The 24,870-nt window shown below is 42.9% G+C and overlaps 2 protein-coding genes across 4 annotated transcripts in view; one reads left to right on the top strand and one right to left on the bottom strand.

Moving 5' to 3' along the window:
- dhrs7cb (dehydrogenase/reductase (SDR family) member 7Cb) overlaps window positions 1-3,616 on the bottom strand; it is a 10,767-nt gene extending 7,151 nt beyond the window's left edge. Inside the window, exon 1 of one of the 2 annotated variants that reach the window (XM_084322763.1) lies at window positions 3,516-3,616. The gene's annotated coding sequence lies outside the window, so the exon portion shown is untranslated. Of the gene's footprint in view, window positions 1-3,489 lie in introns of both variants that reach the window. The other variant, XM_084322764.1, reaches the window with a different exon arrangement.
- A 2,590-nt stretch (window positions 3,617-6,206) lies between these two features.
- LOC311235974 (myosin phosphatase Rho interacting protein) overlaps window positions 6,207-24,870 on the top strand; it is a 106,625-nt gene continuing 87,961 nt past the window's right edge. Inside the window, exon 1 of one of the 2 annotated variants that reach the window (XM_084323521.1) lies at window positions 6,207-7,182. In XM_084323521.1, the coding sequence (XP_084179647.1) occupies window positions 7,060-7,182 (123 nt within the window). In that variant the 5' untranslated portion in view covers window positions 6,207-7,059. The remainder of the gene's footprint in view (window positions 7,183-24,870) is intronic. The other variant, XM_084323522.1, reaches the window with a different exon arrangement.

Below are 24,870 nucleotides of genomic sequence, written 5' to 3'. Positions count from 1 at the left end.
TACAACAGGGAGTGATTGAACATGGTAATTCATAGCTGAGGGGATGTAATTGAGGGGACAGCGATAGATCGTGTCAGAGCTCATTCAAGGCAAGGCTCGTTCACAGCGTAATGCGAGACAAGGCGAGGTACGTTTATTTATATCACACATTTCATACACGGACGCAATTCAAAGTGCTTTACATGAAACGGATACAAAGGAAAGAGCATTTAAAAAAGGATTTAAAAAGCAATAAAAGACATTAAAAAATAAAACAATTCACAGTTTTAGAGTTAGAGAGCAATTATTCGCAGCAATTTAGTTCCAATTAAAGGCACGGTGAGTTGGGAAAGATCTAAGATCTTCCCGGAAGTTTATTCCAATCCTTATCCTTGTAGCGTAATAACTGAACTCCATCGTGTTTTGTTTTAATCCTAGGAACAGTTAGCAGACCGCTCCCTGATGACCTACGAAGTCTAGAGGGTTCACAGTATGGAAGCAAGTCAGAGATGTATTTTGACACTAAACCATTAAGATGATTTATAGATGAGTAACAGTATTTTCACTATTTTGAAGTGAATTATGTGACTGGTAGCCAGTGCAGATACCTGAGAACTGGTGTAATATGTTTTCTTAGCCTTTGTTAGAATTGTAGTTGCAGCCTTCTGAATGAGCTGTAGTTGCTCAAATGTTTTTTTGAGAAGGCCTGACAAAACACTATTACAGTAGTCTAACCTACTGGAAATGAAAGTGTGAATTGGGGGACCCTGATGTAAACAAGACGAAAGTATTTCTCTGGTCTGCATCCCCTTAACAATTGTGTGTATTGAGCCGTACTGTATTGTACCCATTCTGCAATCTGTTAATACAATTTTCAATCAATCAATCAATCAATCAATCAATCAATCAATCAATCAATCAATCAATCAATCAATCAATTCGTTTTTCTACTGTAGGTCTTGATTGGACATGTATCCTCTAATTCCTGCTATAATATTAAACACTGCACAGACTTTGATGCAGTGTATTACTACGGTTCAAGTTCAAGTTTGGACCATGTATACCATCATCACTATTACTACTGTCTGATCAAATCCTGCCACTTACTACTGTTCACTACTACCACTACTACTACTACTACTACTACTACTACTACTACTACTACTACTACTACTACTACTACTACTACTACTACTACTACTACTACTACTACTACTACTACTACCACTACCACTACCACTACCACTACCACTACTACTACTACTACTACTACTACTACTACTACTACTACTACTACTACTACTACTACTACTACTACTACTACTACTACTACTACTACTACTACTACTACTACTACTGTCTACTGTCTACTACTACTACTACTACTACTACTACTACTACTACTACTACTACTACTACTGTTATCACTATTATCATTATTACTTGCACTTTGTTCTATGTTCTATTATTATTACTACCTATCCTACCTGTACCCTTCCCCCCCTCCCCCATGTCATGCTGCTATGACACTTGATTAATAAAGGAACACTTGACTTGACTTGACTTAAAGATGATAATAGGCCGATTTTGTTATAGACTTGATGTTGGTGTTCAAATTTAGATCTGAGTCAATAACAACACCCAGATTTCTGACTTGGTTTCAAAAGCGTATAAATTGATATAATGCCAATAAGAATATTTCCTCCACAATAGAGAAAATACACAACATATGATGATTATTATGATTAGTGTGACAACCAACCTACTGATACATGTCCAGTATAGCTGAGGAATGGACCTAAGGCCCTGTATCGTCTGTCTGACCCGGGGACTATAGTCAACACTTGTATTTTCCTATTCACACAAGGAAGGATGACACCAGGCGTTAACGCAGGTCATGTTTCAACCTATGGAATCATTCAGTTCATTTTGTTCAAAGCAGACGAGATACGATATGCTTTGGAGTGACTGATGCGTGTGCCAAGGTGTAAACGAACCTATAGCCCAATGCTCTTTGCACCGTGTGTATATCCTCTTTAACAAGCAGGCAGAAAAGTGGATTTTTTTTTTACTTGAACTTGAGGACTGCATACTTTTTTTTCAAACCAAAATACTATACATTAAACTTATAGCACATGCATGAGCCTGGTCTGTTTTGAAAATAACATATACAATAAAGAAAATTCACTTTTAGTGCTAATGAAATAGAGTAACATATAGGTCTGAACTTGTTACTCATGTTTTACTGTAGTAGTTGCAATATCCAAAAGTATATATCCCAGAAAATTGGTATGGCTGGGAAAACACTGTGGGTCCATAGCCTGAAGTCTTATGTAGTCCAAATTTCATAAAAATCCGTTCAGAAATGAGTGATTAGGAGCGATTTTGGTAAACTGGGAGAAAAAAAAAGCTCTGCAGGTTTCAGTTTTCTCATTGACTCCAATGCATTCCACGGTTTTATCTCTTCCTGTTTTTGCTCGTGACTTTTCACCTAGATCCCTGATTCGCGCATCCCCATGTGGGGTATCATTGGAAAGCCACACTCATTGGTTACAACCCTGTCCAATAATTTTCGAGATCGCCAAATGAGGGTGGTATTCGAAAAAATAAGAAAGTCTGCCGTGTACTTTGGCGCACGCCTCACATATCGGCATGTAACTCGAGAACCGCTGAACAGATTTTGTCGCCTGAAACGGCAATCGACAGGCAACAAATAGGGCTTTAATAGTTCGTAAAATATATGCACACCCGAGCCGCTAGAGGTCGGCAAAGTGGTGCGTCGCGCCGGTGGGCAAATCATCCTCAAGAGGGCCCGTGTTAAGAGGATATCTAGCTGGACGGGACATGCCAGTGTTGGTTTTGTGCTTGTAGCTTTACTTCTTTTGTACAGCGAGGTTAGAAATAAAATACAAACCCCAGGCAGGCGTTCTGTTAAAAATAATGGCAACAAATAATGTTATTTCTTGTCTAAATGTTTTTTGGTTATGCAGGTCTGGCAGGAGGGGAGGATCTGTATCTGGTGGCTCTGCTAAAACACTTGCCATCGAAAGTGTATCTGAGGAGAGCTGCTAAATATATTCTTCTGGCCGGGCCCTGCACTCTGCACGGGATGCCTTGCACTATGTCACCTCCAGGATATTGTCATTGGATACCCCTAGGGGGGGGCTGATGAGATCCATATGTGTAGAAGCAATGGATGACCTTAGCTGCCCTACTTTACTTGGGGGGGGGGGGGGGGGGGGGAACGAATCAAGCTAAGCCACAATGAAAAACAGAAAGATGATTTATGTCCGTAAATACAGCAGCCTTCTCTAGAGATCAACCCTCCACCCATAATAACACATCCCCATGTATGGTTTGACACATCAATAGACCCAAGTGGTATTTAGTCAGTGCATGGTGCACATCCAGAGCAACCAACCAACCACACACACACACACACACACACACACACACACACACACACACACACACACACACACACACACACACACACACGCACACATATACCTGTAATCTGTGTTATTCTTGGTTACAGCATGGGCAAGGAGTTAATCCTTCACTGGAGATGACTGTTGTTTTCCGGGAGCAGTTAGGTAACAGAGTATTAGCCCTTCTCTCTCTCTCTCTCTCTCTCTCTCTCTCTCTCTCTCTCTCTCTCTCTCTCTCTCTCTCTCTCTCTCTCTTTCTCTCTCTCCCCCTGCGACCCTGCGTCCACTAGTACATTCCCACCACTCTCTCCTTGTCCCTGACTACCAGATCCACTACTGGGCTACAATTTTTTAGAGTCAGCCATTAAAGGGGTACTACACCCCAATTTAAGATGGTCCGGAAATATTAGTGAGGTCCGGAAATATTAGTGAAAACAACTCTCTCCCAAATCCAAAAAATACAGTGCTAAAAGGCAAATCTGTGATGGTATCAAATTACAAAATCTAGAGCTGCTCCATAGACAATGAATTTGGAAAGATGGTTAAAGGGGACAATGAGAGCACCCACGGGACTGTGTTTTGAGTATAGGGATACATTTTATGCTTCAGAACTGAAAACACTACTATAGAATAAAGAAAATTTGGGTATACAAACTCCCATTCATCTGTCTATGGAGCAGCTCCATATACCTTATGCCATCACACGTTTACTTCTCTGGTTTATGGCTTTGGAAGAGAGTAGATCATCTTCACAAATATATATTTTTTTTTATCCACTTTTTCTCCTTATTTTTCTCCCATCCCAATTTCGTATTTCCAATTCTCCCCTCCCCTGTCTTGAACGTTGCTCGACTATGCCTCCCACTGGTCGGTCGTAGGGAGGATAGAAGCCTTGCATCACGTGTCCCCTCCGGTACACGAGGAGGAGGCAGCCTGTCGCATCTTTTCACCAGACAGCGCGGACTCCCAGTGGTGAGGTTGTAACGCATGGGAGGCTCACACTCCCCCGCTGCTTCCTGTCTCTGCTGTGCAGGCGTCCCCCAACCGACCTGTAGGAGTCGCTGTCCACAACGTCCCAATCCCCACCCATCGACTTCCACCCGCTACCTCTGCCAATTGAGATAGTATGACGGACTGGTCCAAGCCTGAGGCAATGCTGACACCGGGATTCGAGACCAGAGTCTCTTGCATTGGTGACGAGCGCAATCTCCGCTGCGCCACCCAGCCGCCTTCATCTTCACAAATATTGATTTTATTGTTCCTATAGGCCAGGGAAATACCATATTGAGATACTTAATTTGGGTGGTGTTCCCCTTTAATACACACACGTGGTCGTGTATAGTATCTGAGGCATGCTCTCTTGTTGCCAACATGAAAGGTTGGGCAACATATGCAGTGGCAACACCCGTCTAATACACTAGAGATAAATAGTCTTCATCACACTTTGGGTGACTGAAATGTTACTGTGTTGCACAGCTACATGTTCAATGCCAAGAATCAAACATCTTGTTACAACGTCAACCATTTGCAATGTATTTTACCTTTAAATGGACTGGTCCTTTTTTAAGTGTGACTGGTGTTCTGGTTAGAAATAGAAACTTGTAATAGATGTGTAGCACTCTCTCCCGTGTGTGTGTGTGTGTGTGTGTGTGTGCGTGTGTGTGTGTGTGTGTGTGTGTGTGTGTGTGTGTGTGTGTGTGTGTGAGAGAGAGAGAGAGAGAGAGAGAGAGAGAGAGAGAGAGAGAGAGAGAGAGAGAGAGAGAGAGAGAGAGAGAGGGAGAAAGAGAGAAAGAGAGCGAGAGAAACTTGTTCAAGTTTCTATTTCTAACCAGAACACCATGTTTTTGTCTTTGAATTGGTCTTTGTTCAACTCTAGTTGTGTTTATGTTTTATTTGTATTTTTTATGTCTTTGGAAGATTTAAAGATGACAGTTGATTTGCAGGTTTTGGCTATTGTTTGAGACCAAATGTTTTTTATTACTATGTTGTTGATGTATGCTTTGGCAGTGTAAAATGCATCATGCCAATAAAGCACTTTGAATGTAATTTAATTGAGAGAGAGAGAGAGAGAGAGAGAGAGAGAGAGAGAGAGAGAGAGAGGAGAGAGAGAGAGAGAGAGAGAGAGAGAGAGAGAGAGAGAGAGAGAGAGAGAGAGAGGAGAGAGAGAGAGAGAGAGAGAGAGAGAGAGAGAGAGGAAATGGGGGACCCTGATGTAAACAAGACAAACGTCTTTCTCTGGTCTGCATCCCCTTAGCAATTGTGTGCATTGAGCCGTGCTGTATTGTACCATTCTGCAATCTGTTAAATAAAGTTGTCATTAATTCATTAATTCAAAGAGAAAGAGAGAGAGAGAGAGAGAGAGGAGAGAGAGAGAGAGAGAGAGAGAGAGAGAGAGAGAGAGAGAGAGAGAGAGAGTGGGAGAGAGAGAGAGAGTGGGAGAAAGAGAGGTTTAGTTTAGCTTATTCATGCATTTTTAGCACCTTCAAAAACGATTGTGTCATCATTCTCGCATTTACATTATGATAACTGGATATAATTTAAACTAATTTACCGAGAAGATAGAATATTTGTTTCCCATTTGATCTCTCCCCCAAAAAAACGGAGTTCTCAAATGTTCAATGTTTGCAGTAAATCTGATGCCAGACCAGTTGATATGATAACGCGAGGTGGCCTCTCTCCGTGGGGGGCAGTAGAGAGCTACTACCGCGAGATCCCAGGACATTCCAGCAGAAAATCTGTGAGAGCTCGCGACCTCTCCAGCCATTGGGAGAGAGAGAGAGAGAGAGATCTCGCCCGAAAAAAAGAAAGAAAATAAACCTACGGGCGCTGCTGCTAACCGGGCTAGTCATGGAATAATCAACCCCAAAAAACACTAATTTGTGCATCGGTGATTCGGCCAAAGGTGCTTCGTCTGCACGCGGTGTCTAAATCTGGAAGTGAGGCACGGAGACGATTTGGATTTTGGACGCTTTTTAACTCCAGTTAAAGAAGCCACCGAGGAGGGGGAGAGGATTTCATTAGCTAGCCTGCGAGCTAACTGGGCTAACACAGGAGGAGCACTGGGGGAACTTCGCTGAACTGCTGCGACTGTGGGATCGTAGCTGGCGTGCTAACTGGCGAGCTGCCCTCTTTGGACATTTCTGCTGCAGATGGGCGTATATGTTGTTGCCTTTTGCCTCTGGGCTTGATGCTGATGATAACTCGGTGCAAATGTGTTTGTGGCCATCACGTTATTGATTTGGCAGAAGCCACTGCTAGCTAGTCCCTACTAGCCACATCTCTCTCTCTCCACTCCGCTTTGTGGATCCAGGCCATGGACTGTTATTATTCATCACCGAGAGAGTGATGCGGAGCAGGCTGGCTCCTTGATGGCCAGCGATCATTTATCTGGAGACAATAATTGGATACAACTAAACAGACAAGAGAAGCATTGTATTTGTACTGCATTCATGCACAATTATTAACAGTTCGATCATTTGTATCATGTACTGGATCGCTGCTGGGCCGTTTTCCAAATTTGGATAATAATAATAAAAAAGAATAAGAAACGCACAAGAAAAAAAACGGAATTACAACAACACCTACCGTTGACAAAGAGTTCTCGAGAGAAAACAAACCTATTTGACTGTGAATTATTTGGTGAAATACAATGTCTACTGCGAAAGAAAACCCCTGTAGGAAATTCCAGGCGAACATTTTCAATAAAAGTAAATGTCAGAACTGCTTCAAACCCCGGGAGTTACATCTCCTGACGGACCAAGATCTCAACCAGGTATGTGACTAACGCTACATTCACTATAACACTATTACCACACATAACACCGCCATTGTGATACGGACTACATCATTAATGGTATTACGGACGATGCATTTTAAAGTTGCACGAATGGTAAGCGACAGTCGTCTGGTAATCGAAAAGTTCCCAGTTCGATTCCGGCTCCTCCCGACAGTGTGTCGAAGTGTCCTTGAGCTGCAAGACACTTATTATTAACACCATAACTCCTCACAATGAACAGGTTGGCACCTTGCATGGTGGGTATAATATAGGCATAGGAGGCATATGAATTATAGAATGCAATCCTGCCAAACTCCAGTCAGTCAATATACTAAAACAGTTATATTTGCCACTTCTCAACGACTGAACCCAAAGGAGTTACTGGAGCTCACTTTAATATATAGTGTGTTTCAGTAACTTCTTTGAGTTCAGTCGTTGAGAAGTGACCCATAGAACTGTTTTGAGTATATTGTCCTATTCTGAGAGCAACAACCTCCGACTGTGGAGAGGCTGAAGCACAAGAGATTCCTTCAACTCCAGTCAGTCAATATTAATAATATGTTGTTGGCAATAGTGTAACCAGTCTGACAAGCTGAAGAGAATCTAGGCTACTACAGTCTTGTAACTTATTCATTTACAGCTGTGTCTAATACCTAAAATGTCGTTAGATCTCTTGTTATTCGTTGGAATTAACTAACAATGTTAGGTTATTGGTCAGGCCCAAGTGGTATTGATACAGAACCAAGCAAGACATTACTAATCTTTTGGTGAAAATGGACTTTGGTCTTGGTACTTGAGCCGGGTTAATCGAGATGATGGTATTGGTGACTGACAACAAGCCAAGATTCTGAGAAAATGAGGGAACACTGTTGTTTTTGGTCAAAACATCAGGGGCAACCAACTGAGGCTGTATTTGTTTCTTTTGCTCACACGTCCCTTCCTCTATTCTGTCTCTCTACCTCTGTGTTGATAAACTTGATGCGTGACAGAAACGGGGTGTTGAAAGTGGATTCTCCTGGTTCTCGCAGTGTCGACCTTCTGCTAATATTCTCTATCAACTACTGATGAGTTATTATGGCAGAGATAAGGAGGCAACATTTAAACTTTGGAGATTCGAGTTACAGGCCATCACCCTTTGGACTCTCTATATCTCTCTTTCGCTCTCTCTCAGATCATTAGTTTAGTCTCTGTTGTATCCTGTAATTGATCCCAGGCGATGAGGTCCAGATGGGCCCTTGAACATGGCTTAAGGGCCAAACGGCAACGTCAGCAGCACCCTCTTTTTCAGTGTGCGTGTGACGTGCGTGCATTCCGTTTCCGTCTTACTTTTCCTAGGTGTCTCAGTCTGTGTGTGTGTGTGTGTGTGTGTGTGTGTGTGTGTGTGTGTGTGTGTGTGTCTCTGTCTGTCTGTCTGTCTGTCTGTCTGTAGTGCTGCTGGTGATTACTGTGGGTTAACCCTTCACAGCCGGGACTCCTGAGTCAGGATGGCCATCCTACGATTACATCACTTCCTGCTAATCACTTCCTCACTTCCTGCTAATCCCCCTGCGACCCCGCAGCCCACACTCTCTCTCCAAATGCCTTGATGACGACATCCAGCCGTGGAACCAGAGAGGCTTACTGTACTGGTCTCCGTGAATGATGTGGGGATCAGACCTTCACTTTGTCCCACCCACTCGAAAAAGCTTCGTGAAATTGCTTTCCAATCTGTCGATGAGCCAAAACGCTTTCATCTAAACTGCAACAACGCCTGTTGCTACTACCAGTACCACGGCATGATGGTTATAATGGATATAATGCAGTACAATAGAAATGAGTTGTACGAGAGCAGGTTTTTCGTTCAACCATCCCAACTGCACGGTCCACAAAACTAATTAGTCTAACCCCACCAAGCAATTGCTGTCCTATGTTATGTAGTTATATAACGACACATTGAGCAGCGTTACAGTTCACAGCCCTTGTAAACACGGGTGGCGGAGAAGGGTCTTATTAAGCTTCGTAAAGTGTGACCACTGACCAGTGTATGGAAACTCTTACGGTACAGATCGAGAAGAGCTTCATCTCGCCCGAGTCTCTCGTCCAAAGAGAAACCCAATCAGCTGGGTTAGAAGCTGGGGCACTGTCGCGTAATGCCGTTAAAAAACGCCACGAAGGACTCATTAGGCTAACTGAATTTGAGCCCTAAATTAAATGCAAGTCATTTGGAAGGGAGCCGAAGTCCCTAGCTTAACCCCCCTCTTCCCCTTTCCGATTGATAGAATTGGCGCTCTATGAATGCAACGTTGAAACAGATAGCCCACATGGAAAAGTTATTCGAAGGGAGGGGAGCCGAACGAGCGGTATCCAATATAAACAATCTCTTTGTCTAACTCTGTTAGAATAGAAGGTAGACGAGGGAGGAGGGGGCGGCGCTGAGGGAGGATAGTTTTTTTTTTGCTTTTATTTTCTCTGAACGCACACACATCTATACAATTTATTGTCATGGTTTTCAGTCGGGTCACATATGCATGGTGTGTCAGTAGAGAGGGTGGAGATCTTCTGGCTTTAGCAGTTCCTCCCCTCTACACACTGCTCTCACTCCTCTCGGGGAGAAGTGGAGGGGGGCTGTGGGTATGACGGTGTCTTGTGTTATGTGTGTCTGTGTGTCTCTCCACATATGTGGAAACGAGAGAAGCTGGAGGCGCCAGACGGAGATGCGAGGAGGTGCAGGGAGGAGGACAGGCAGGAGTCGAGGAGGTGCAGGGAGGAGGACAGGCAGGAGTCGAGGAGGTGCAGGGAGGAGGACAGGCAGGAGTCGAGGAGGTGCAGGGAGGACAGGCAGGAGTCGAGGAGGTGCAGGGAGGACAGGCAGGAGTCGAGGAGGTGCAGCGAGGAGGACATGCAGGAGTCGAGGAGGTGCAGGGAGGAGGACATGCAGGAGTCGAGGAGGTGCAGGGAGGACAGGCAGGAGTCGAGGAGGTGCAGGGAGGACAGGCAGGAGTCGAGGAGGTGCAGGGAGGAGGACAGGCAGGAGTCGAGGAGGTGCAGGGAGGAGGACAGGCAGGAGTCGAGGAGGTGCAGGGAGGAGGACAGGCAGGAGTCGAGGAGGTGCAGGGAGGAGGACAGGCAGGAGTCGAGGAGGTGCAGGGAGGAGGACAGGCAGGAGTCGAGGAGGTGCAGCGAGGAGGACAGGCAGGAGTCGAGGAGGTGCAGCGAGGAGGACAGGCAGGAGTCGAGGTGGTGCAGCGAGGAGGACAGGCAGGAGTCAAGGAGGTGCAGCGAGGAGGACAGGCAGGAGTCGAGGAGGTGCAGCGAGGAGGTGCAGGGAGGAGGACAGGCAGGAGTCAAGGAGGTGCAGGGAGGACAGGCAGGAGTCGAGGAGGTGCAGGGAGGAGGACAGGCAGGAGTCGAGGAGGGAAAGAGGGAGGAAGAGCTTGTGAAAGGAAGTGAGGGATTGGGAAACTAGAGCAGTTTCCCAGAGGTTGCTACTCAGCCTCTCTCACCCGGTGAGATTTCAGGCAAATGGTCACAGAGTTCAGTCAGTCCAGAGTCTTGCATTTCACATCTATAGAAATAGATCTAACGGATACCAAATGTACCAAGGTAGTCACTGACAGCAGGCTGGCTATTCTCTATGTTGTCGTCCTGGAGTGATTGGCGGCAACATGTTGTGCCAAACAGACTATATCAAGCCTTGTCCACAGAGCAGTTGGATGATGACTGTTAGTGTTTAGGATTACTGTTGTTGTGACAGTGAGATGACTTTCACATGGGTCCCCTCTGGCGTCAGTGCGTCACACACCCAGCTGTGTTTGTCTTTTGTCGCCCATGCGCCTGGCAAGCGTCAAATGCGGCCCTACCAGAATGTGCCCTGCCTCCGCCACCATTTGGGCGGCCTAAGATGAGCTCCCGGCAAGGGACGAGTGCATCACCTCCACTCACACCCCAGGCCCCCCGGCCTACTATGCTGAGGGGGGAAATGGACATTTAACCTCACTGTCGGTGGGAGGGCCCAGGGTTGAGCGGGGGGGGGGGGGGGGGGGGGGGATGAATGAATGAATGAATGAACTTTATTTAACAGATTGCAGAATGGGTACAATACAGTACGGCTCAATACACACAATTGTTAAGGGGATGCAGACCAGAGAAAGACGTTTGTTTACATCAGGGTCCCCCATTTTCAATTCATATTGACATTTATGACATACACAACATACATGACATTTATGGCATAGGATAGGGACATACAGGTATTTAGTACTGATACATTTGTGACATAAACGGTTCTCAAGGAGAGTCGTTCTCTTCAAGTGCGGTCCTTGAGGGGGCTCCAGGGTGTTTTTTTTTCACCAAACATAGCCAAGAGTAAAGACCCTAATCCTGTCAAAACGGCAGTCATAGTGTATATTTTCAGCAATACGTTTGTTTACCAATAGATTAAGTGTTATTAGTGAAATATTAGTTTTGGAAATGCATTCATTTACAAGTGATTATCCGTCATTTTGAATCAGCACAGCAATTCTGTTTGTAGTCATATGAGGAGACAAGTCCTTGAGCTTTGAATGAGCGTTGAAATTTCATTACCCAGGCCCAGCTCATGCCAGCTTCCTGCAAGCAAATGACTTGTAGATTAATTCATGGTTCTTGCTGCATGCCTGGTGATACTAAATCCAAATTGAACTCTGTCATTGGAAAGAGAAGATTTGGCCCAATCCAGATATGTGAGTTGGCTATAATAAGGTCATTTATAGGCCTGATATTCTATATTCTATAATAATACTTCAAATTGCATGTGTCCGGATGGCAGAATTCACTACTGTATCTACAAAACCTTCCGTTTACTCACCTTCCCTTTATTAATTTGCTTAGATTTTGTACACGTGATCTCAAGAAGGTGCTGAATGAGCTCAGTGGCAGTTTTTCATGTCTGGTCATTTTTAGCATGGTGTTATTCACCGTCAAAGATGCAAAGAAAAATCATAATTTATATTCTCCTTTTGTTTCAACACAATTCTCAAGTGTACTCAAGCCTAGTACAGGGCTCGAAATTGCGACCGAATTGGGACCTCAAAATATAATTGGGCGCATTCGTGCGAGTGCAAATAATTGTTCTGGTGCGACCATAATATTGCGATACTCTTATTTTGAAAATCCCGTGGAGATCCCATCTCGAAAGTCATGGAAAAAATAGTCTACGAACAGGTCGAAAAGTACCTAGCGGAAAAAAATCTAATCTACGAATTCCAATCTGGCTTCAGAACATCCCACTCCACTGACACATGCCTTCTCTATTTGAATGACCACATCAAACAAGAGGTGGACGCAGGCAAATACTGCGGCATGGTCATGCTGGACCTACAAAAGGCCTTTGACACGGTCAATCACTCCATTCTGATTGACAAGCTAAAAGCAATTGGTTTTGATAGTCTATCAGTGAGCTGGATGCAATCCTACCTTGAGGGGAGGGAACAGATGGTGGAGGTAAACGGTACCCTATCCCCCCCCCTCACAGTGAGCTGTGGTGTTCCACAAGGAAGCATACTAGGACCGCTACTGTTCCTAATTTATGCAAATGACATGTCGTCAGCTTGTGACTGCAACTTGTTCCTGTTTGCGGACGACTCAGCCCTGCTGGTCTCTGACAAGAACAAGTTACAGGTTGAAAAAACCCTCAGCTCGGAACTAGGCAGAATCTGCATATGGCTCGCTGATAACAAACTATCATTACACATGGGCAAAACAGAGTCCATTCTCTTCGGTTCAAATAACAAACTCAGCAAGACCGACGGCTTCTCAGTTACAGTGGGTGACAATATTGTCACAAGGAAAGATGAAATTACCTACCTGGGGTCCATCCTAGAGGCTAATCTCTCCTGTGACAAAATGGCATCCAATGTAATAAAAAAAGTCAACCAACGAACTCGATTCTTGTACCGGATCTCCTCTCTGGTAAACAAGAACACCCTGAAGACTCTGGCAGGAGCACTCATTCAGGGGTACTACGACTATGCTTGCACCTCATGGTACCAAAGCACCTCAAAGGCGCTAAAAACAAAATTACAAACATCTCAAAACAAACTGGTCAGACTACTGCTTGACCTTACTCCTAGAACCCACCTCACCCCTGCCCACTTCGACAACCTAGGATGGCTTAGAGTAGACGACAGAGTACAACAACTTGCAATGGGCCTGGTCTACAAGATACACTACACGACCAAGGTACCCATGTACATGTCAAAATACTTCCCAAAGGTCAGTGAATACCACGATCACAACACCAGAGGGAGCTCCACAAATCATGTCAAACCCAGATTCGGCTCAAATAAGGGACTAAACACGTTTCGCAATTATGCCACATCAATGTGGAACGCCCTACCCAAAGCTGTAAAGGAATGTGGATCACTACCCACTTTCAAAACCTCTCTCAAGGGACACCTACGGGAGACTGCAATTCAACACTGGCCCCTGTAAATATCCTAACCCAATCATTCCAACCCCCTCCAATGTACAGTCATTTACCTAGTATGGTTTTGTCAATAGTTCAATGTACAATTGTGTTTGTTTGTACAGTGTCTCCCCCCCCCCCCCTCAATGTACAGTGTTACTTGTTTATACAGTATGCCCCCCGCCCCCCCCCCCCCAACCACCTCCAATGTAAATTGTCAATATCCCAATGTACCCAACCCCCCCCACCCAACCTCCAATGTACAGTTTCTACGTCAAATGTATATACTCCCTTTTCTTGACTCCTTCTGTATCACAAACAGTACTGTATTTGCAAATCTGGTATGTCATAAATGTATAGATGTAGCAGTACTGACTATCTGTATGTCATGTATGTCATATATGTCTATATGAATTGAAAATGGGGGACCCTGATGGAAACAAGACAAACGTCTTTCTCAGGTCTGCATCCCCTTAACAATTGTATGTATTGAGCCGTACTGTATTGTACCCATTCTGCAATCTGTTAAATAAAGTTTTCATTCATTCATTCATTCATATCCGCTCGGCTCACAGCAGTAGCGTCTGGAATGCGGACATTGCAACATAGCAAGGCTAGTGTGCCTATTTTTAGGGGTGGGAATCGCCAGTTTCATCACGATACGATACGATATCGATTCTTTGGACAACGATACGATATTTGCCGATATCACAAAGTCTGCCACGATACGATACGATTCAGGTGCCTGCGATCGATATGAGGCGATATTATGTGCCCATTTAACACAATCAGTCACATTTAGATAAACTAAAAAAAGGCTACGGAAATATCAATTGATGTTTTTATTTTTTAGCTCTTCCAGACATTTAAATGAAAAACAATCTATTGTTTTTAATACATAGACCTCCGGTTCACTTTTTATATATTGAGCTTTAAACTTTAAGTAAAATGTTTTGGAACTCACAACACGCAAGCTAAAACCCCTTCCTCTCAAACTTCCTACAATTGTTTTATGTTGCATGATGATCATGAATAAATTTATTATGTATTCATGTTTAAATATCAACATTATCTGTCCATCCTCAGTAACACACACACACACACACGCACACACACACAGAATGCCCCTCCCCCAGTCCCCCACAGAAAGGTAGACTGCCCCCGCCCCTCCTCCTTCCCCTCTCCTGTTCTCTCTCAGGGTTAGCTGCTTAGCTTAAGCAGCCAACGTGACGTTCATTTAGATATTTAACGCGACGTGGGCATAAAGGAATGGCGACGATGCAACGCATGTAGTGATGCACGATATATCGGCCGCCGATATAATATCGGCCGATATGGCAGTTTTTTTATACATCGGTATCGGTCCGATATCAAGATAGGGCCGATATTAAAAAAAATATATATATTTAAATTTTTTATTTTTTTTTATTTATCTTTTTTTCTTCTTTTTACATGTTTTGGCCTTAAATAGTTTCAAAATATCAGTCATTTCTGAAAATAAGTTACAAAAGTAAAAAAAATATGCGTTTTGGAAAATAGCTCTTTATTTGATTATCATAAAAAAGTGTTTTCTATACAGAGATATCGACATCGGTAAATATCGGTATCGGCCAGAACAGCAATATTAATATCGGTTATCGGTATCGGCCACAATTTTCACATCGGTGCATCACTACGCATGTTAGATGCATTTGACCCGTTGCAGGGAAAAAACTTCACAGACTTATATCGGGTCACAAAATAGACGCTCTGTAGTGCTTTACAGCAGACGCAAACACTGCCGTAATGTTTACACGGAGTTTCACAATACTGGGCGCCGGCGGATATGACTCGCGGGATTTTCAAAATAAGAGTATCGCAATATGAATCGACCTTTTTACGTTGCATTGATCCTATTTGATTATTGATAATAGATCGATATATCGATCTGAATCGATGTATCGTCCCACCCCTACCTATTTTGCGACCCAAAACAAGTCCCTGCCGTTTTATTCCGCAATGGGTCAAATGCATCTAACATGCTTTGCAATCCTCGCCATTCCTTTATGCCCATGTTGCGTTAAAGACTGAAATTTACGTTACGTTAGCGTAAGCTAACAACAAGCTAACTGATCAGAGCCATAGAACAGCAGAGTGGGGACTGGGAAGGGGGCAGGCATTCTGTGTGTGCGTGTGCGTGTGTGTGTATAGGGGTGTGTGTGTGTGTATAGTATATTTATAATAGGGATGCCCCGATCACGTTTTTTGCCACAGATACTGATACTGATCGTTTTTGGTTTTATTAAAAAAAAATATATATATAATTAATTAATTTATTTTTTATAAAATATATAGATTATATAATCATACTTGTAGTTGTATTATCGGCGAGACATCGCCACCATGCAACAAGTCAAAATGCTCGCTATCTGCAAACAGCTCCACTGTCTGTGTGTATACTCTGCTTTGGTCAAATCACATTCAGCATGCCCTCAGCTAGCCCCTTTCGTGACTGCGATGCAAGCCAGGGGCTTTTGAATACGCATCGAATCAATGTTATAAGACATTGATATCAGGAGCTATTTGTAGCTACTGCTAGCCGGCTAGATAACGTTAAGACAACGCCTCAGTTAACTATTTAGTTTACTGGGTCATTTCGTGTAAACAGTGAGCTAACGTGAGCTAACGTTGGCTACCTAGCTAACGGAGGTATCATGCACTACTAGACTATTGCTGGAGCATTTGTTGATATCAGGAGCTATCAGTAGCTAGCCGGCTAGATAACGTTAAGACAACACCTCAGTGAACTATTTAGTTTACTGGGACATTTCATATAAACAGTGAGCTAACGTGAGCTACCTAGCTAACGGAGGTATCATGCACTCGACTATTGCTGGAGCATTTGTTGATATCAGGAGCTATCAGTAGCTAGCCAGCTAGATACCGTTAGACAATGCCTCATGTATTAAACTAAAAGTGAATAGTTGACTGTTAATTCCCAGCATAACATTTGGGTAGGCTTAGCCTATACCCTAGCCTTCATTACCCGCCACCTATGCACGTTGTGCATGTTAGGACTTTGAACGTCAGCCATTTCCACAGCAAAAGTGAACAAGAAAGCACACAGCTATTTGCCAATCATGATTTTCCCCATGTAACATTGATTAGTGTGTGTGTATTAGGATTGCCACGTGGATGTGGAATTTCCCATGACTAATAAACTCATGGATGACGGCACCAGTATTACCGGTGACACCAGACATTTGACCTCATGACGGCACCAGTATTACCGGTGACACCAGACATTTGACCTCATGACGGCACCAGTATTACCGGTGACACCAGACATTTGACCTCATGATGGCACCAGTATTACCGGTGACACCAGGCATTTTACCTCATGACGGCACCAGTATTACCGGTGATTATCATTGGGAATGGGTCTGAGCTCGCAAAAGGGCAAATACCGCCGCCCAGGGAGCGAAATAAACTTTTTGACTCACCGGCCAGTGGCGGGTAGATGGGAAGAATCTACCCGCCAAGCAGATTTCTTACCTGCCAACTTTTTTTTGATACAAAAAAAAATTATTATTATTTTATATAATTTTTTTTTTAATAAAATATATATATATTATATAATCATACTTGTAGTTGTATTATCTGCGAGACATCGCCACCTCACTGTCTGCAAACAGCTCCACTGTCTGTGTGTATACTCTAGTGGCCTCCAGCTCCAGCAAGGATTCTCCGGCGCTACAGCTGGACCCTAAACTCTTACATTCAGCATGAAAGGATTCTACTACCCTGCACCTGGACCCTAGTCAGCAGCGCTGCAGCCCTCATGCGATGTAACTGGACACTTGCAGTTGTTTATGTCGGGAGCTATCAGAAGCTAGCCAGCTGGATAACGTTACGCAATGCCTCATGTATTAAACTAAAAGTGAATAGTTGACTGGGTCATTTTGTAACAGTAGCTAACATCAGCTCACGGAGGTCTCTCTGACTAGAGTAGACTAACATCAGTCATGGTGACTGTGTGTTTACATGCAGCATACAGAAACAGGTAGAGGAGGTTTAGGAGCAGCAATGCGCTCAGACAGCGAGTGAGAACTCCGCTCAGAATTGGATCATGATTTTCGGTTTTCACATGACCATTTGATTGGCCGCCACACGGCGGTCAGTCCTCTAAGTGGGAGGCGCCAAACGTAAAAACTGCCCGCAAATGGCGGGCGGCGCTCTCTAGTTTCGGTCCCTGCCGCCGCCTATCGTCTCCCGGATGGTATTGCACATCATTGGATTGGATTGGCTGGGTATGTGCATCAGAAAAAAAACTCCGGTCCGGGTTTCCCTTCTCGGGCATGCAGCTGGATACTAGGGGTGCACCGATATATCGGTCGGGTATCGGTATCGGCCGATAAGTGCCTTGTTGACTGCTATCGGCCTATCGGCCGATAAGCTGAAATGTGCCGATAGCAGTCGCCGATAAATAACCATCAATTTGTGTAGCGTCAAAAGGCAAAAAATAATAATTCACTCGCGACCTACCTGCACAACGCCCGCCGTCCCCCACACACACACACAAGCTACTGCATCAAAGTTACTACTAGTTATGATTAACAAGGCATTCGTTTTGTGGCATTAACTTATATAGTTAGTGTTAGGACAATAACATCAGCATATTATTTACCCGAACGTAGCAAGCGTTCATACTAGCTCAGTTCCTTCCGTTGCTCACAGAGCCCTGAGTTTTACCCATTCTGCAATCTGTTAATAACGTTTTCAATCAGACACATGTATAGAAAGGCTTTGTTTTATTATAACATGGCAGTAGCCGATAAATATCCATCAATTTGTGTAGCGTCAAGACAAAAAAAAGTTCACTCGCGACCTACCTGCACAACGCCGCCCCCGGCCCACACACACAAGCTACTGCATCAAAGTTACTAGTTATGATTAACAAGGCATTCGTTTTGTGGCATTAACATTATATAGTTAGTGTTACACGTTCATAACATCAGCATATTATTTACCCGAACGTAGCAAGCGTTCATACTAGCTCAGTTCCTTCCGTTGCTCACAGAGCCCTGAGTTTTACCCATTCTGCAATCTGTTAATAACGTTTTCAATCAGACACATGTATAGAAAGGCTTTGTTTTATTATAACATTAGTTGCAGTAAAATCATTATGCCTCATTTAAGTCATCCTGCGGAGCTAAAAGCTAAATGTCAGCCGCGCCGTGTTGTTCTAGAAATCCTCTCGTCAACTCAAAATCAATGGCGGACGAAAGCCGAAGTAAAAAATTTATACGGCTTGCCGATTGGTGGTAACAGCAGAGGCGGGTGCAAGCGGTGTGTGACGTAATTGGCAGAATCGACTGTCAATCAAAATGTCATTGGTTGAGACAATAGTATCTCGCTGCAGCCCAGCAGGTAGACCATGCTGGGAGAACTAGTATCTAGCTGCAGCCCTGCAGAAGAAACTGGGAGAGAGATAGTGCTATTTCTTGATGTTTCCTTTTTTTAAGTAAGTAAAGAGGCCTATGTTCATATCGGTGAGCACAATTTGTAAGACAAATATACAGTAGTTTCAAAAAAAAAATAAAAAAAATACAAAAAAAAAATATTACAAAAAAAATGTATATTTAAAAAATATTTAAAAAAAATATTTTGCCACAAAAATCGGTATCGGTATCGGCCAATTGTGTTAGTTGAACAATCGGTATCGGTGGCAAATTTTCATATCGGTGCATCCCTACTGGATACTATTGCAGCTTGGTCGAGTCAGGGGGGCAGCTTGGATTATGTGTTTTGGACTATAACGTTGGATCAATCAGGGATGTGATTTTTCCGTTTTTAACCAGATTTCAGTTTTTTCTGACCTAAAATCTAAAACATTTATATTAAAAAAAAAATATAAAAAGTGTAATTTTCTTTTTAACTTTCTTTTTCTTTTTAATTTTTTAAAAATATGTTTTGATTATTTTTCCACCTGGTCTAAGTGAAACGCGAAAGCAACATTTATCAGACCTGCTATTCTTGCATAACAGATTTTTATTGGCTATCGATAATGTTAGCAGTTTTGTTGAGTGGCGCGAGATGCTGTAAAGACGTCAACACACTAGGAAACACACTAACACTGGATTGCTTTTGTAAAACTGACCAACCAGGGAAGGTTACTTGCAAGCAGTGCCGCAGTCTGCCACTCAACACTACTCAAGGGAGAGTAAGCATTGTCCAGTTAATGTGAAGCTCTGTAGAAACATCAAACTCTCAAGCATGAGGTACAGAAGCCAACCTAGACATAACCAGGAAGCTGAGATGGAGAAATGTCACCACCTTCATTCTCATAATCGACCTGAGAGCAAAAGAGTCCATTAGTCCAACTGCAGCCCTTTGCAGTAGGCAAGACTTCGAGAGGAGGCGGTTACAGGTGTTGCACAATCTGGTTGCAAAGAAGAAAAGATAAGGTCCTAACGTTAGTGTTTGAGCCAGGATGACTTGGGAGGGGTCAAGATGACCCCCTTTAAATTTTTTAGGTGGACACTGATATATTTGATTCATTTTCTTTGTCCCTTTCGTCTCCCACCTTCCTCTTCCCTGTGAACAGTTCAATATATACAAATAAAATGTGTTCATTCATTCAAATGGAGTGTTTATAAAAAAAATAAAGATCGGTTAGAAAATGTTCAGGTTTTTTTCTTAAAGCACAATCACATCCGTAATCAATGGACGTGATCGATATTTGGAATGGCGATCAGGAATTGGATTAATCTTTTTGCATGACATCAGATGTGAGGTAAGGCCTTTATGTTACGAATCTTGGGGTAATCAGATGTTCCTTTCTCCGCCATCGGAGCGATGTGGGAACGTTAGATTTTTCCATTCATACATTGTCGTGTTGGTACCGTCGTGAATATAAATGTTTTTGGAGTGTATAGCAGTAATTCCTAGAATGCAAGTTATAGGCCTGACGCATATTACACATAATCGATTGGCGTTTCGTTCCTATACACGCTATATTAAAAAATTCAAATGCATATGCTCGGTATACATTATGCTCCATCATGCATGAAGGAAAGGGGGGGGGGGTCGTTTATGATTCCTTGATTGTCTTAACAGCTTTCCTTAGTACGACATCATACGTTGAGCAGATGGATTGCAATGAAATAAATGGACAATCGAGCTGGAATTAACGTTAGATTCCTCTTACCTGTGGCCGATGCGTCTGGAGAAAAAATATTCCAATTATTTGATGTCGATCTGCTAGATCCATTTTCCGTTTGTATGACGCAATAAACGCCGAAAGCATATTGATTCCTGCGTCTCGAAAGCTATCAAATGCACTCGAGTGTTTGTCTTGATCAACATAACAAGATATCTCTGCCAGAGGATTTTCTCCGATGCACAGAGCGCCACATCCGGTTTAGAGTGGAGTGCAACTCGCCCGAAATCCACCAGGCGGCAGTATTGAGGCGCTGAAATATCAGACAGGGTCCAGCTGGCTCCCGGAGCCTTCCTGGATGAATTATGAATGCCAATAGCGAATAAAGGAAATAACGATCATAAAAACGAGTAAACTCGTTGTTGACGTTATTAGATTGGTGGGCAATAACGAGTAAACTCGTTTTTGGCGCAGGATGTGTTGAACTAATTTATTTTAATTTTTAAATTAAAAAAAATAAAATTATTATCTTCCCCCCCTTGCTTTTTCCGATTTTTCTCCCATCCCACTGTTAGTCGTTATGCCAATTCCCAACCCCCTTCCTGGTTGTTGCGCACTCCCCCCTACTGTTGGTCCGGGAGGCCGGAGACTGTCACATGCTTTCCTCCGACGCATGAGCAGTAGGGGTGGGACAATACATCGATCCAGATCGATATATCGATCTATTATCAATTATCAAATAGGATCGATGCAACGTAAAAAGATCGATTCATATTGCGATACTCTTATTTTGAAAATCCCCTCGTGAGCATATCCGCCCGGCCGGAACAACAACAGTAGCTCAGTGCAGCTCCGTGTGTAGACGTTAGACAACATTGCTTCAGAGTCCGCCTATTTTGCCCGAAATAAGTGCCTGTTGTTTTTTTCCCCCACAAGGGGTCAAATGCATCTAACATGCTTTCCATCCTCGACATTCCTTTATGCCCACGTCGCGTTAAATACCGAAATTAACGTTGCGTTAGCTAACTAAGCTAACCTGATAAGAGAGAGCAGCAGAGGTCCACTAGGGACTGGGAAGGAGATAGCCCCACTAACAGGATCTGGCCGGTACTGCACCTCCTGACTCCCAATATGCCTTTTCCAGCCAAAATACAGCGCTGTGATAGGATATTAATATCGGAAAAAAACGAACCAAAAACGGTGAACAGGAGGTCTATTTGTATTAACACTTTGGTCGCCAGGCTTATATTCTTAATATACCATCCTCCGCCAGCTCTATTTGTCTATGGGGATGTTTACCTTCTTTGCAGGGCTATAACTTTTTAAATTGTATTGCTAAATTGACATTCCTATGGCCCATTCAACGTCAAGTATCTATTGTTCAGGGTGTAGCAACGTTATACTTTTTCATTCACATATTCATACTAAAATACGGTCTAAAGTATAAGTATGTTTTTATCGTTTTCTGCAGCTTTCTCCAGAACGTGATTTATAGCCACAAATGCATTATATTGATGATCAAATACAGTTTGATAGGAATCTGCGCGAGATAAAAAATTTCAAATGGACGTGCTTCTAGAAGTTACTACTGATCATCTGATGTTGACCGGATGGGGGGGGGGGGGGTCGTTTATAATTCCGTGTCCAACGTTAGATGATTCATCTAGTGTGGGTGATATGATCATTAGAGCAGTTAGTATCGAACACGTTAAAAGATAACGCTGAATCTTACCGTAGCTTCCTCATAGCATTGGGCGATGAGCGTGGAACAGAAATATTCCTATTATGGGATGTAGAAATATGCGATCCATTTCCAGGTTGTATAATAGTATATACGTCCAAATCATGTTGTTTATCGAGTTATTGGTAACGGATTGCTATCCGTTGTGTCTAGCTCGAGTCCTGGGACTATTACCGAGTGATCGGACCAAATTGGAATGAGCACCAGCTTCCATTTCCTGTTTCCGCTCTGGGCGATCCGCCGATCGGCCACCAGATGGCGCTCTTGAACCGTTGGGAGAGTTGAGAGGGGATCAACAGTAGATCTCAAGTCTCCGGGGGAGAAATATGATTTCGATCACAGATTTTTGAAATATTGATATCAAAGACGTGGTACGTCGTCTTTGGCAGAATGAGCATGGCGGGGAAAGACGTGCTACGGCGTTTTTGGCGACCATAGTGTTAAAAACAATAGATTGTTTTTCATTTAAATGTCTGGAAGAGATCAACAATAAAAATGTCATGATATTTCCATTGCCTTTTTTTGTTGTTGATTTAAATGTTACTGATTGTGTTAAATGGGCATATAATATCGTCTCATATCGATCACAGGCACCTGAATCGAATCGTATCGTATCGTGGCAGACTTTGTGATATCGGAAAATATCGTATCGTTGTCCAAAGAATCGATATCGTATCGTATCGTGATGAAACTGGTGATTCCCACCCCTAATGTGCAGCCAACCGGCAGCCAGCCTGGCAGCGCAGATTCTCACCGGGAGAGTAACGTGTGGAAGATCACAATACCTCCCTCCAGATCCTACCCTCGCTGTGCAGGTGCCCCGACCGAACTGTAGGGGTCGCTGTCCACAACGCCCAGGACCCACCCATCAGCTTTCACACCCCTAACACTGCCAATTGTGTTAGTATGAACGACCAGCCAAGCTGATAGCAACGCCGAGAGCTGGATTCGAACCCAGCGTCTCCAGCGTTGATGGCGAGCGCCTTGCCCACTACACCACCTAGCCGCCCAACTAATTTATTTTAAATTTTAAATTTGTCTGGAAAACATGGCAGCGATAAGAGGAATCGATAGTCACGGAGGCATGCGATTCCAGGAATCTGACAATTAGGAACTGGCTCCCAACGGGAACCGGTTTTCGATTCCCATCCCTACTCAGCACTATGGAGGCTTACTACCAGTTTGTATTTGAAGCCTACTTAACCTACATTTCAAATAAATTGCATTGGAATACATTTAAATGTAATGCATTTTTTTGCTGTGTGTTTATTACAGCCTCATTACAGATGATAATATATATTATATATATATATAATATTTTTTTTTAAATCAATCATTAAATAGTTATTATTCAAGAAAAAATAACTCTAGTATCAGTATCAGCAGATCCAAATTCAGGTATCTTTATTGGAACTGAAAAAAGTGGATCGGTGCAGCATCTGTAGTCTGTGGTCTTATGTGGATCTGTTTCATGTCCTTCTCTTGACATGAACAATAAGGAGCTCTGGATTTGTCCAGTCCTCACAAAGTAAAAAAAGAAAAAGCAGAGCTGGTGCTCAATCTTAGGGTTATAAAGAAGTGATGTTAGGTTTAAGGTTGGAAAGAAGTTGTGTTAGGGTTGAAATCTGTTTTATTATTTTCCAAATTCCATTAAATTTTTTTCCAAATTCCGTTTTTTTCGTTTGAATATTTCAGAATTCTATATTTTGCTTTGTACGCAGAAATAGTGTCTAATAAGTGGGAATGTGTCCACAATTGAATAAGATATAACAGTCCATTTAATGTTTTTAAGTGCTGCAACTCAGAAATACAGTTCAATTTTACACTATTTTTCAAATAATATTGTGACAAAATAAAATTGCACACAAAATAAAAATACACATTTCAAGTGTAAACAATAGATACAGCTACTACTGACATTATCACAATGACAATGTCAGTAGCCTAGCTATATCATATTGTGATGAAATATAGTAATGCATAATTTAGGCACCTTTAGTTTAGTTTATTTCGTTTATAAAGGACAGTGTGTAATGACAATCGTTTGCATTAAACAAATAGATGGGTGCACTAGATTTATCAAGAAGCTATCATTTCCATTTATAGTCCTATGTACTGTAACGTTACATAGCTATTTAATCACAATAGTGTCGCACATGTTTTTGCGGGTCCAGTCCGCGGTACGTTGACAGAATTTGCAAAACACCTTATCGCCGGAGGAATAAAAGTCATTAGAGATAGAGCCATATGAAATCCGTTTATTTTTTTTCCAAATTCCATTAAATTTTTTTCCAAATTCGTTTTTTTTTCCGTTTGAATATTTCAGAATTCTGTATTTTGCTTTGTACGCTCATTTTACCATCAGAAATAGCATCTAAT

Source organism: Notolepis coatsorum (assembly GCF_963971535.1).
Source record: "Notolepis coatsorum genome assembly, chromosome: 10".
In the NCBI taxonomy this organism is placed as follows: Eukaryota; Metazoa; Chordata; class Actinopteri; order Aulopiformes; family Paralepididae; genus Notolepis; species Notolepis coatsorum.
The sequence above is the reverse complement of the archived record's forward strand: the minus strand, read 5'-3'. Positions and strand labels throughout refer to the sequence as shown.